At 40.2% G+C, this 12,495-nt stretch overlaps 1 protein-coding gene across 1 annotated transcript; it reads right to left on the bottom strand.

Annotated features, from left to right (window-relative positions):
• Nucleotides 1-6,447: 6,447 nt before the first annotated feature.
• On the bottom strand, nucleotides 6,448-12,117 carry crabp2b (cellular retinoic acid binding protein 2, b). The gene is made up of 4 exons (XM_003452440.5): nucleotides 11,799-12,117; nucleotides 8,999-9,177; nucleotides 8,578-8,694; nucleotides 6,448-6,781 (listed from the first exon to the last, which is right to left on the bottom strand). The coding sequence occupies exons 1-4, from the start codon at nucleotides 11,878-11,880 to the stop codon at nucleotides 6,731-6,733; spliced, it is 429 nt and encodes a 142-aa protein (XP_003452488.1). The 5' UTR covers nucleotides 11,881-12,117; the 3' UTR covers nucleotides 6,448-6,730.
• Between the last annotated feature and the right edge of the window lie 378 nt (nucleotides 12,118-12,495).

Raw genomic sequence — 12,495 nt, 5'->3', positions numbered from 1 at the left:
TACACCGTCTCTTTTCTCATGCACTCTCTTACACCAGTGATTTTCTGACTGCATACACTATGATTAGTTTAGGTTCTTCTTTTATTTTGAAAAAAAATTTAAAATGTGTTGTTAATTTAACACTTATTTGCATCTTCCTTTTTGTCATGGCTGTGCAGTCTGGATAGTGATGTTGGTTAGACCTGGTCAGCCTGAAGTGAAGCCTGAAATTGGCTTTCCGTTAAATCCACTTAGGAATCAATCAAATGTCAGTTTACTCTGTGCAGTGACACAATGGGCAGCTTTGTTGAAGTGACTGGCCCTAAATGGTAACTAATAACACTTTCTGGTACAGCACCCTATATAAAGGGGTTAAAGGTTGGATTATTTGCTTAGTCTGACTTTTAAAAGAGTTAACGTTCTAAAAATCAGTAATAAAGAACATTGGACTTGCTCTGTCTGAATAGAACTGGGGTTAATCATGTATACTTGTTTGACCTCTGACCCTGTGGTAATGAGCTGCATATTGTTTATTAACTTAATATAATTTAAAATAATTGTTAGCCATGTTTACTTTTCTTTAAAGTGGTAAGAAACCTCTAAAAAATATATTTTTGTGTCAAACACTCACAGGTGTGTTTTTGTCGGGCAAGTCTTGTCAGTCTTTAGTATCTCACCCAGTTAGAAACCAGCACCATTAGCAAAGGTTTAATCATTAACCTACAATTGCAAAATTTTGCTCTTTTCCAGATTATTAATGTGCTTTATTGATATTCTCTTGCAGATTTTTACTGAGCATAAATCTAGTATAACGTGGCTATAATGCAAAATATATAGAGTGTCATGCTCTGCAGTTTTGTGGTGTTTTTGAGTTTTGAAATCTTAAGTTAATGTTTTCAGGTTTGGGCTGCTGCTTATTCTATGGTTTTGATTTATGTTTTCTATTAGATTTATCATTCTAATAAGAGCTATACATTCATTATATGAGAGGTTCCTTTTTAGTTTGTGATCGTTCCGTTCCCTTTAAAGATGCTTTACCATTCCAGTTTTGAATTCTTGTTTTTTTTTTTCACTTTTTTTCCGGCAAGCTTTGGAACGTGTTTGCCTTTTGAATGTGGGCCCTTTGTTTTGGGCCCACATTGTTTTGGGGTTTTTTTTTCTTTAAAGCTATAGTGAAAATAAACACTTGCCTTTTGTTCACTGATTCAGAGGAGGCAGATGTGTTATTCCACAACAAAAGCAATCTGTCCAGGAACCATGACACTTTGTTCCTGATTTTCTGTTTGCTTTGAACCGTTTGTATTTTGTGTGTGCATACATCTTGGCCAATAAAGGCTCTTCTCCTCAGCGTTCATCACAGTGAGACCATTTGGAATGAGCTTAATTGAAATTTTGAGTTCAACAGCTAAAACTTCCAGACCATCAAAGGTAGAAGCACAGTTTTTATGCAGACTGGTCAAAGACATTTTGAAAAATGCCCGGTGAAGGCCTCTGAGCCTCCTTTAAAATTATTAACCAAAATACTTCATCCATGAATCTTTCTGTGCTGTTATGAAATTCCAGCTGCATGCTAAAAATTGTGCAAAATAAACCCTTACATGAATGGCTCATCTCAGTCTCTGATACTACTTTTGCTAACCTGAACTTCTCCTTTGATGATAAAAAGGTAATTACCTGTTCCTCCATTAGATGTCACTCTTGCACACAGCTGATCTCAGCTGAATGTGATTCAAAAGGCAGATTTAACCTCAGTTACCTTTTAAGGAGCTGGGACAAAGAATCACTTCTTACACTTTTTTTTTTTATTAAATCCCCTTTAAAGGTTATAATTTTTACTCCAAAAATGCTTTCTTCAGAGTTTCTTACAGGTCATACTGTGGCACAGACTGACACTCATGCTTCTCCTTTGATTGTGTGCAGGATGCTTTAAAGCAAAACTTTAAAGGTTTTTTTAACTTCTCACATATTACCCTGCTGTCAGGACTAGAGAGGACCCTTAGCTCCACCAGTTTATCCACATTTCATGGCCTAATGAGTTTGGACAATCCGGCCTCGTCTCTTTTCATTATCTGCTCCTGCAAATCACGTTGGGGGTCACATGGGAGAGGACAGTCATGGGGTTTCCTAACAGACACACAGGCTGTCTCACACACACATACAGCACACACTCTGATATAGTTACTGTACATTAGTGACTTTTTATGAATATTTGTCTTCATGCATGAATAGGCATGCATTAATTACGACTAAATATTTAGCATATGTAAACTGGGCTTTTGTACCCTTCTTGCTCACACATGAACTATGTTTTTTTTTTTTGTTTTTTTTTGATCAGCTACGCATCCATAATTTGGAGAATATTTCCATTAAGAAAAGGCCAGAAATTCCCCTTATGAATTGGTCATCTTTAAGGATCTGCTGCTTTTCTTCATTTTACATTCTTGTAGACTGAAAAATTTGGGGTTTTACAGGATTCACTGATTAAAAAAAATCCTCATTGACAGCCTTAATAATGTCTATAACACATATATTAATAATATTGACTGGAACAGCTGAGGTGTCACTGCCACTGAAGTGCCATATTTACACTCTTCACAGGTTGCAGAATTACTAGCAGCAACTTCTGTAGCTTAACTGCTGCTCCTAAACCTACTCACAGGCTCCGCTTCATTTGTCTTTATGGCCACAGTTAGCAGCATCTGTGTTTGTCAGCTGACTTCTGTGACTCATCATTTCCTCTAATGGGTCTCGTCATGATTGGTCCAAATGGCCCCAAATCAAAAGCTGGATTCGGGTGCCTCCCAGTCCAAAACCACAGAATTCCTCAGCCAATCGAGCAATGCGAGGCTCCATGACATCACTGCCTGAGGAATGAACTGGCATAAGAATTGTTTGGAAAGTGACCCAGCTAAGGAGGGACCAGTTCAGACTGCTCCTATGAGGCTTGCAACCATCAGTCAAAGGGGTCATTTAGGCAGACTTTTGGGCATGTTATGTGTGCGTGTGTTTGCGTAATGCCAGTTTTCTTGTTGAGCAAATAGCACAGAACATTCCAGCCTCTCCTGAGTGCAGTTAAAGTGCTGCGGTTTTGATGAGCACTTACACAATACCGCGGGCTTCATTGAGGCCATTCAAAACACACATTCTGGTTGTGAGACATAAAAGCACGTACATCATGGCTGAGGTTATGTGAGCCATAAATACTTGGTCACACAGAATACTTTCAGTGTCTTCAGTGTTTTTCAAGTACACATTTTTAGGTAGTTTAATTAAACACACCTAATTTATCTCTGCTATGCTGTTGTATACTTATAATCTTCTGCATTTCAGGCATTTTTACTCGACTATCTTAACGTGATTGCTATTATTATGCCACAGGTTTACCTTAAAAACACACACACACACTTGTATATTTAGGCTTATTCAAGGCTTATGCCTTCAGAACTTCCTTAATTCTTTGTGTCAAAGATTGTTTGGTGCTGCAAACATTCTTTAGAGATTTTGTTCTGTACTGACATGACAACATCTCACAGTTTTTACAGATTTGCTGGCTGCACATTCATTATGCGAATCTCTTGTTCTACTCATTCCCAAAGGTCAGGACCTTCTTGCTGTGGTGCAACAGCGCTAACCGCCGCACCACCGTGCTGTCCTGCATCTAAACGAAGCTAAAGTGCTGCTAAGTGTGCCAAGAAAATATCCCCTGCACCATTATGGCACCAGCAGCCTGAAGTGTTCATACAAGGCAGGATGGATCAATGTGTTGGTGTTGTTTACACCAAATTCTGACCCTACTAGTAGAAATCAAGATTCATCAGATCAACCAACAAATCTCGAATCTTCTGTTATACAGTTCTGGTGAGCCCATGTGAACTGTAGCCTTAGTTTCCTGTTTTTAGTTGACAGGAGCAGCAACCGGTGTGGTCTTCTGCTGCTGCAGTCGATCTGAACGACGACGTGATTGTTACAAGTGGTTATTTAAGTTACTGTTGCCTTCCTAACATTCAAAGGAGTTTTTACATCAAGAAAACATTTTCTCCCCAGAAACTGGCCCTCACTGGATTTTTTCTCTTTTTTGCACCATTCTCTGTAATCCCAAGTGATGGAAAATCCCATCAGATCATCAGATTCTAAAAATTTCAGACCAGCTTGTCTAGCACCAACAACCATGTCACGTTCAAAGTCACTTAAACCAGCTTTGTTCATCCATTCTGATGCTCAGTTTGAACTTCAGCAGGTCATCTTAACCATGTCTGCATGCCTAAATGAACTGAATTGCTGTCATGTGATTGGCTGACATTTGTGTTAACAAACAGTGAGTATACACACTATATTGTCAAAAGTATTCGAACATCTGCCTTCATTTGCAGCTTCAGTCAACCATCCAAATCCGGTAAGCGGATGTTGAGGTGCATAGTGCGCAGATGTCACCAACTTTCTCCAGACTCAATCGCTACAGTCCTCCAAACTTCTTGTGGTTTTTGGATCAGCTCAAGAAGAGAGAGCTTCATGGAATGGGTTTCCATGGCCAAGGAGCTACATCCAAGTCTTACATCATCAAGTGCAATGCAAAGCATTGGATGCAGCGGTGTAAAGCACACCTACACTGGACTCTAGAGCAGTGGAGACGTGTTCTCTGGAGTGATGAATTACGCTTTGCCCCTCAGTCGATCTGTTGGACAAGTCTGGGTTTAGTGATTGCCAGGAGAACAGTACTTGTCTGACTTGTTTGTGCCCAGTGTAAAGTTTGGTAGAGGGGTGATTATAGTGCAGGGATTGGGGTTTTTTTTAGAATTGGGGCTCACCCCCTTAACTCCAGTGAAAGGAATTGGCCTGCACTGAGTCCTGACTCAGTCAACTCAAGAGAAGACCTTTGGGAAGAATTGAAGCCAAACCTTCTCATGAATGATCAGGATTGATCGAAAATTCCCATAAACACTCCGAAATCTCATGGAAAGCCTTCCCAGAAGATTTGAAGCTGTTGTAGCTGCAAAGGCTGGGCTTACATCATGTTAAACTCTGTGGATTAGGAATAGGATGTCACTCAAGTTCATATATGTGTGAAGGTGGACAAGCGAATACTTTTGGTAAGATGGTGCAAAACTGGTGGTATGGTAACAGTTCCACCAGAGTCTGCTCTAAACTCCTCTGCTGGTTTCAATGAATGACATTTCATGACCAAAAGAGGTGAACGTAGCTGTGAACAAATAAGTGTTACAGAATCTTTTTGTCTTTTTTCCTGCCACTTTAGTTGTCTCACATACCCTAAGGTTTGATAATGATACATGATAATTTACAGGTTAAATACATTTATACTTTAAGTACATTTTGCTCATCATACCTCTATGCTTTTACCTCTTTCCCCTATAAAGACATTTGACAACCTTCCCTGTATCCTTAATGACGAGTTTCAACACATCGATATCTATCGGTAAAGATGTGGTTTAGGAAGTATTCTGTGTGACCTCACTTACTTCTTATGCACACTTCTTGTGCAATTTTGTTTTCAAAGCAGTCTTGGAATATGACAGAAACCCCTCAGTTCAGAAAAGAGACAAGGGTAGTCCCAGTAGAGATAAAATGTAAGGTGCATGGCTGTACTTGAGTAAAAGGTTTGATACTTTCTCCTCCAAATACACACACGTTCCCACTGAGGTTATTAATGACAGTCATCCTAAAGGAGGCCAAGTCCACCCACTGCTTGCTCAGCAATGTGTATATAAACTGGGAAGCACTTCAGAGGGGTTCTTGTCTGCACACTGTTTGCAAACCTGGAAAAACCATCACTGCCTGTGAACCATAGCTGTTCTCTTCTCAGGAAGTGCCTGAGACCCCGGAGGTCCATTTTTCACAGCAAGGTGAGGTTCAGACAAAACCACGCTGCTGAGTTTTCGGTGAGCAAAGGGTAGACTTTCTTGTTAACTATTGGCTCTCGTTTTGTTCGCACCCCAATATGGTGACAAATGATATTTTAGAGAGGAAATAGCTGGAAGTGTCCCAGCACAACATAACAGGAAGTCGGTCAACACTTTGTAACTGGGCACAGAACCAGAGAGAAGAGAGCCAGGGAGTTTATAATGAGCATGCTCTGCATGTAGGCACAGCTGGAAAGCGGAGCGTAGAGTGTATAAACTCTCCTGATGCTAACTAATGTTCTCATGGCCACCCTCTCCCTTTCCCCTCACTCATTTCATTTTCCTCTCCACTCCCTGTTTCCCCCTCGTCTTTGCCAAGTGTCTCTCAAAGCAGAGTTTATGAAATATGAATTGTCTTTGGGAGTTTTCAAACTAATCAAATGCATATTGTAGTGATGAAAGAGAGCACACAGAGGACAAGGGTTTGCAAATGGAAACAGCTTTTGGGGGAAAGGGTGTACGAATGGCAGACAGTAATGTAAAGTGATATGCAGACGGGAATAGGAGGTGCCGGGAGGGGACAACATAAAGAATGAGAGCTTGAAAAGAAATTAGATTTATATAAAACTGTTTATTAACATCTTTAAAAAAGATTTAGACACAGCTAGAAAGCTTTATTTGTTTTTAAAAAAGGAATGTAGTATGATACATAATGAATAAGTTTTACTGTTATAAAAACAATACCAGCTGAAGCATTTTGAGCACTGTTTGACCTGACCAACACCGACTCTCTGGGAGGAAGAAGAAGAAGGAGAAAAACAAGGCGAGTAAATGTAAACCATGCGTGAGGCACAAAACAGAAGTATTGTATGACAGTCCTGGGGAAAAAAAACCCTTCATTCTCTCTCATAAACTCTGGTGCAGACAACGTCTCCGGCAGTCATTGTCTGAAAGAAAACAGCAACACAGACACAGATAAGACACAGTTCATGTTTTTTCTTTTTTTAAAGCTGTTTAACAACCATTTAGTCAGCAAGAAAAAGATTGAGAACAGGTGTCCTGCAGCAAGATGTCTTTAAAGTCAGCTTATTTTGTCAAAATTTATTTTACCCAAAGGAAAAACCAGAGATTTTTAAAGGTAGTTACATGACTCAAGAAAAAAAAATGTTAGATTCATGGTGCTTAGAAGATGAATCCCACTAAAATATGTGTGACTTTCCTCCAGAATTTTGATTGCTGTCATTTTAAGTAAAATATAATGTTTTTCTCATGTGGCAATATCCCATTAGTCTGCTTTAATGCAAAATCTGAAACCATCAAGACTTCCAGTTCTGTACACTGGTCATTCTTAGAATGTGTGGATAAACTTTGAAAAGCCAATAAGAAAGTGAAATCTTTGTTAGGACAACAGCTGACAGTCTCATGATTACATCTCTGAAGAGGCTGAACTTTCCCAGTATATTCACCTGTGATGCTAAACCAACATCATAATGCATAAAAAGGTTTAAAACATAAAACTAAGCACACAAAGGCAAGCTTCAATTGAATTAAATTTATACAGCACCAAATCACAAAACTCCAATGATCAGGTATGACCAAGCACTTGACTCCCTGTTAAAAAGGAAAAACTCCTTTTTAACAGGAACCAGAACCAGTCTTAGGGAGGGGCAACCATCTGCCGTAACTGGTTGGGGGTGAAACAAACATGTAACACACAAAAACATCAGATTTCTTTATGTTTTTTTTTTTGTTTTTTGTTTTTACAAATTATTATATAATCCTTTTGACATAGCCCTTGTGTACTCCACACTGGGGCAGATTTCCTACTTTAAATGTATTTCACCTGTAGTTTTCACCTCCATTCAATCACAGCCTGCTCTAACTGTGACTGGTCAACACCACTCTGAAACATTTCAACAGAGGTACACATAGTCTACAAAATTGTGGAAAAATTAAGATTAATATAATAATAAACTTTGAATATTTCATCATTGTAGTTAGTAAAAGATTCTGACAATCTGGAGAAATCACATGGCCTGTAGTCTTCAGGCAATCGGACAGCATCGCATTAGAAACAGACATGATTCTGTTATAAAAATCACTTCATGGGCTCAGGAACACTTCCAGAAATAACTGTCTGTGAACACAGTTCACTGTACCATCCACAAATGCCAGTTAAAGCCCTCTAATGCACAAACACAGACAACTTTTCATTTAAACTGGACTCAGGCAAAGCAGAAGACCTTTCCTTAGTAAGTCGAACCAAAATTTGTAATTCTTTTTTGGAAAACATGGACACAACATCCTGCAGACTAAAGAAGAGAGGGACTTTTCTGGCTTGTTATCAGCACTCAGTTCAAAATTCTGCATCACTGATGACATGGAGGCACATCAGTGGGCTGTGAAACTGGCAGCTTGCACATCTGGAAAGGCATCAGCAGTGCTGAAAGGCTCATTCAGGTTTTAAAGCAACAGATGCTCCCATCCAGCATTTCCAGGGAAGGCCTTGCATGTTTCAGCAAGACAATGTTTTTGTTATGAAATTCAAAATGAGCCAATATTTTTCTCCGTTCAGAGATTTGACATGTGTTCTTTGTCCTCTTGTGAATAAAACATGAGTTTTATGAATGTATTACTTCCTGGAAGCTGAAAATGAATTCAAATCTTCCTTGGGGGTCATAAAATATCTACACTGAGGCTCTAATTGATAGCACTGTTCATTTTGTACTCCAATTTTACGTACCAGTATGAGCTCTCCATCATTGGTCAGCTCTCGGGTCCACGCCGTCTTCGGTCCATCGCCTTTCTGTAAAGTCTGTTCGCAGCTGATCTTTCTGTCTGTTTCCCACTTAGGAAAACTCTGCAGGGATTCACATGAGAAAAAGTATCAATGCCTGAATGAAGTTATAGCAAAGTTCAGGTTTGGTCATAACTGGAGCTCAGTGTGCTGGTTGCTGCATGTCAGAATGTTTTCACGGCTTGTCCTTCATCGCCCACTCAGTATGAAGATGAAGAACAGAACTCTTCGAGTTGCACTGAAATTGTTTCCATATGTTTCTTTTGCACAGAGCTGGGGCTAGTTATGCTGTCCTTGGCCAAATCCTGGTATGCATGTGCTAACATTACACAGTTTTTTGGTTAAGTTGAAGTAAAGAGACATGTACCGTGCAGGGACGTCCATCCACCGTGGTCTCGCTGAAAGACTGACCCACGGTGAAGGAGACATTGGTGGTGCGGACGCTGGTGGATGTCTTGATGGACAGAGTCTCTTCCTGCTGGGTGATTTCCACTGCCGGGCTGGAGGCCGCTGCCACTGCAATCTTCCTCAAGAACACGTTGACACCTGACCACAGACACACAGACCAAATGTGAAACCAGAGCTGTGCAGTGCTGGTCTCTACAGAGGGGAATGAGTATAATCATAGCTGTGCGTGCCAGTGGTTTTCAGTGTTAAACAGGCAAACTTTATCTGAAGGGCATGCATGTTTTACTCTGATTTCCCCACATTCTGCTAATTTTACAAGGTCTTTATAGGACACAGCACTGGGAAGTTTTATTGCATACCCTTCAGCAAAATGAAATATTGTCTGTCTTTCCAGTCTGATTCCTCCATAACAAAGGTTATGCATGAAATCGTTTCTGGAAGCCTAAACATTTTCAAAACAGTCTGTGTTGCTGCATTGCCACACAGTAACCCAAGTCTGAAAAAATAAAGCAGCGAAATGTTCATTGTGATTCATTTCTTTCAAGTCTATACATGCAGGCTATAGTGAATGAAGTAAAAGACCAAGAGCATTAATCTCACAGACATATGGCAAGCTTCAGAAAATGGTTCCTGCTAATGAGGAGCATATGTGATTTCCTCTTAATAAGGCACAACATACAAAACCACTGGTATGAAACCACTTATTTCTGTTGTTAAAGTTCACTGCAAAAATAAAAGTCATTCATTAGCCTGTCAAATGAAAAACACTCTGAAGCTTGTTAATCGGTTTGTAATCCTCAGCTTTTTTGAGATTTGAGATAAGAATTGATTATATGACACGCAGAGTCTGGTTTTCTAGAAAAATATTTCTAATAGTGATCACTGAAGAAAAGAGTCAGATAAGGTATGACGCATTGTGTGCATAGACAACTGGAAAAACTGTAGAAAATGAATCCATCTTAATGTGTCTTGCAGTTTTGCATCTGTAGTCGTTTTTGGAGTAGGTGTGAATGTTTCTTTTTGCAGTTCGTTGATTTACTTCTCAAAGAGCAATGGTAAATGGGCTGGTCCTTATACAGTTCTTTTTTTACCTGACCATTCAAAGCGCTTTATATTCATTATAGAGCTTTTTATTCAACCATTCACTTTTTTCCGTCTTTCACATGCATTCATACTCTGATGAACCCATTGGAGAGAAACTTGGGGTTCGGTATTTTGCTCCAGGTTACTTTGGAGACTGAAGCATGGATCAAACCACTAACCTTTCAGTCAGTAGATGACCCACTCCACCTGCTGAGCTACAGCCACGCAAATATTAACAGAGTTATTCAAGTGAATATTGTCTCTCAATCTGAAATAGAAATATTTATACAGGCTTCTTATTTCATTGTGGTAATGTGTTATTCCTTCGCCTTAACACATCTGCTAAAGCTGGAAGGTTTCTCACCAGGTCCCATATGATAACATTTCTGATTTCTTTACACTGGGTTCAGTTTAAGATTTTGGTGATCACTTTCCGAGCTCTTCATTGTCAGACGTATCTTTATATTAGGGAGCTTTTTCAACCAGAAAATCTTGCTGTTGGTAACTGGGTCCAGGATGAGGAGCAAAGAAAATCAGGCTTTGGGGGTTTTTTCTCTTTTTTGGGGGGGGGGGGGGGGTAGTTAAGTTCTAAGTCCTTAAACTGGATCTGCAGACACTGTTCATACCTTCAAGAAGACCCACCTGTGCAACCTCATTTTTATTTACTTGCATCAGTTTAAACTACTCCAGTAGTTCCATCTATTCTTTACATAATTTTCTATGTTACTATGAAGCACTTTGTGACTTTTGTTCTACAGAAGTACAGCAAGAAAAGAAAAGGTTGAATGAATAGCACCATGCAAGTGTTGTGAGTAGAGATGTAAATTATTGTGAATGTAGCCTTTAGCTGTGTGAGTTGGACTGGCTTCAGAGATTAAAAAACACCCCCCAAAATCTGATTCCGACCAGATTTGCGCATGCATTGGTAATAACAGAAGCAACAGGCGCTCAGAGTCTCTCTCTCTCTCTCTCTCTCTCTCACACACACACACACACACACACACACACAGCCCTAGATTAAGCCAGAGAGGCCCCCGGCAGTGTAGGAAAGTCAGTCTCAGACCTGGCAGTCTGCTGGGGCCCATGTCGAGGCTTAGTTCCGTTTACACTGGCTCTAATTACAACCGCATGAGCAGGAGCTTGCCACAGATGAGCCTAGTCTCACCGTCCTCCGTAGGATATTTGTCTTCACATTTTTAAGGGATGCCACCGGATGGCACTCGCCTGACCTCTCACTCCTGCTTTCAATAGAAAGCCTGTGTGGCTTAACAGAACCAATATTCCCAGGACCACATTAGCCACTATGCAGGAGCAAGCCAGTTTAGCCACATGCAGATCTGCACTTCAGACCGCTTTGGCTCTCCAGCTGATTTCTGAGCCCAGCGGATAATGCCAAAATGACTGACGGGACTTCTATCGAGATGCATCCCTCCCCCTTCCTTTTTCTTTTAGAGTTCATGATTAAAATCAGTGCACAACATGCAGTTTAACTCTAAAGTAGCATCAAACACTCAAACGTTCGGCGTGTAAAGTTATTTTTTATACTTAAGAAGAAGATGCTCCTCTTTTATAATACATAAACACCGTTATTCTGCATTTTTAAGAAAGCAAATTAAATGAGCTAATTGATGCGAAAGTCCAAATATAATAATTCAAAAAAACATCCATTCACTCACCAAGCGCTCTCAAAAGTTCCTCGAAGTTTTCCGAAGACTTCATTTTCCATTTTCCAGAGAAATCGGTGACTTTATTCTCCATTTCTGTGCAAGCACTTGCAGAAATTAATATTATTGGATTATTAGCGGATTATAAGTCTATTCTGGTCGCAGTCACTGTTTCTCTATATGTCTGTCCTCCTGCGTTCACCGGTTGGTAAAGTCGTCTCCTCTGCCTGCATCTGCGCCTCCATTCATTGGCTGACTGCTCGCCTGGATCTGATGCCGGTCCAGCCAATGCAGAAGCCAGTGGCAGGGAGGGACTTTCCCCCTCGCTCCCCGATTCCAAGTCTACCCTCCACCTCTGTCAGCATGGTGAAAGATTTGGATAAGAGCTGGAGAATTCACTTCCAGTAAGTCCTTTGATGTTGATGGGCTGCCAGCTCGGATATTAAATAGAAGCGTTAATTGTTTTTAAGATGGCACCATGTTACTCCCAGATATTTGACAAGAGCTCCCGATAATAAAAAACATGGAATGAGGATCGAAGTGACTGAAACTTATTAAGTCTCGGACTATTTAAGAAGTAAGGGTGTTTGGTTTTAAAAGGCTGGAATGTGAAATCAGATATCAGGTTAATGTGTTTAGCTCCAAAGCTGGGTTGGAAAGGCTGGTAATGAAAAAGGAAAAGATAGCCAGCTGGAGGCATCCATCCAGG

The sequence above is a fragment of the Oreochromis niloticus genome, linkage group LG22, assembly GCF_001858045.2.
Source record: "Oreochromis niloticus isolate F11D_XX linkage group LG22, O_niloticus_UMD_NMBU, whole genome shotgun sequence".
In the NCBI taxonomy this organism is placed as follows: Eukaryota; Metazoa; Chordata; class Actinopteri; order Cichliformes; family Cichlidae; genus Oreochromis; species Oreochromis niloticus.
Note: the sequence above shows the minus strand (reverse complement) of the source record. Positions and strands in the feature narration are given on the sequence as shown.

What these genes read in the sequence shown, in the direction of transcription:
- crabp2b (XM_003452440.5), bottom strand. Translation starts at nt 11,880, where the DNA reads ATGGAGAATAAAGTCACCGATTTCTCTGGAAAATGGAAAATGAAGTCT. An exon ending in GGAACTTTTGAGAGCGCTTG is followed by an intron (nt 9,178 to 11,798) that starts GTGAGTGAATGG and finishes GTCTGTGGTCAG; the next exon opens with GTGTCAACGTGTTCTTGAGG. An exon ending in TGGATGGACGTCCCTGCACG is followed by an intron (nt 8,695 to 8,998) that starts GTACATGTCTCT and finishes GAATCCCTGCAG; the next exon opens with AGTTTTCCTAAGTGGGAAAC.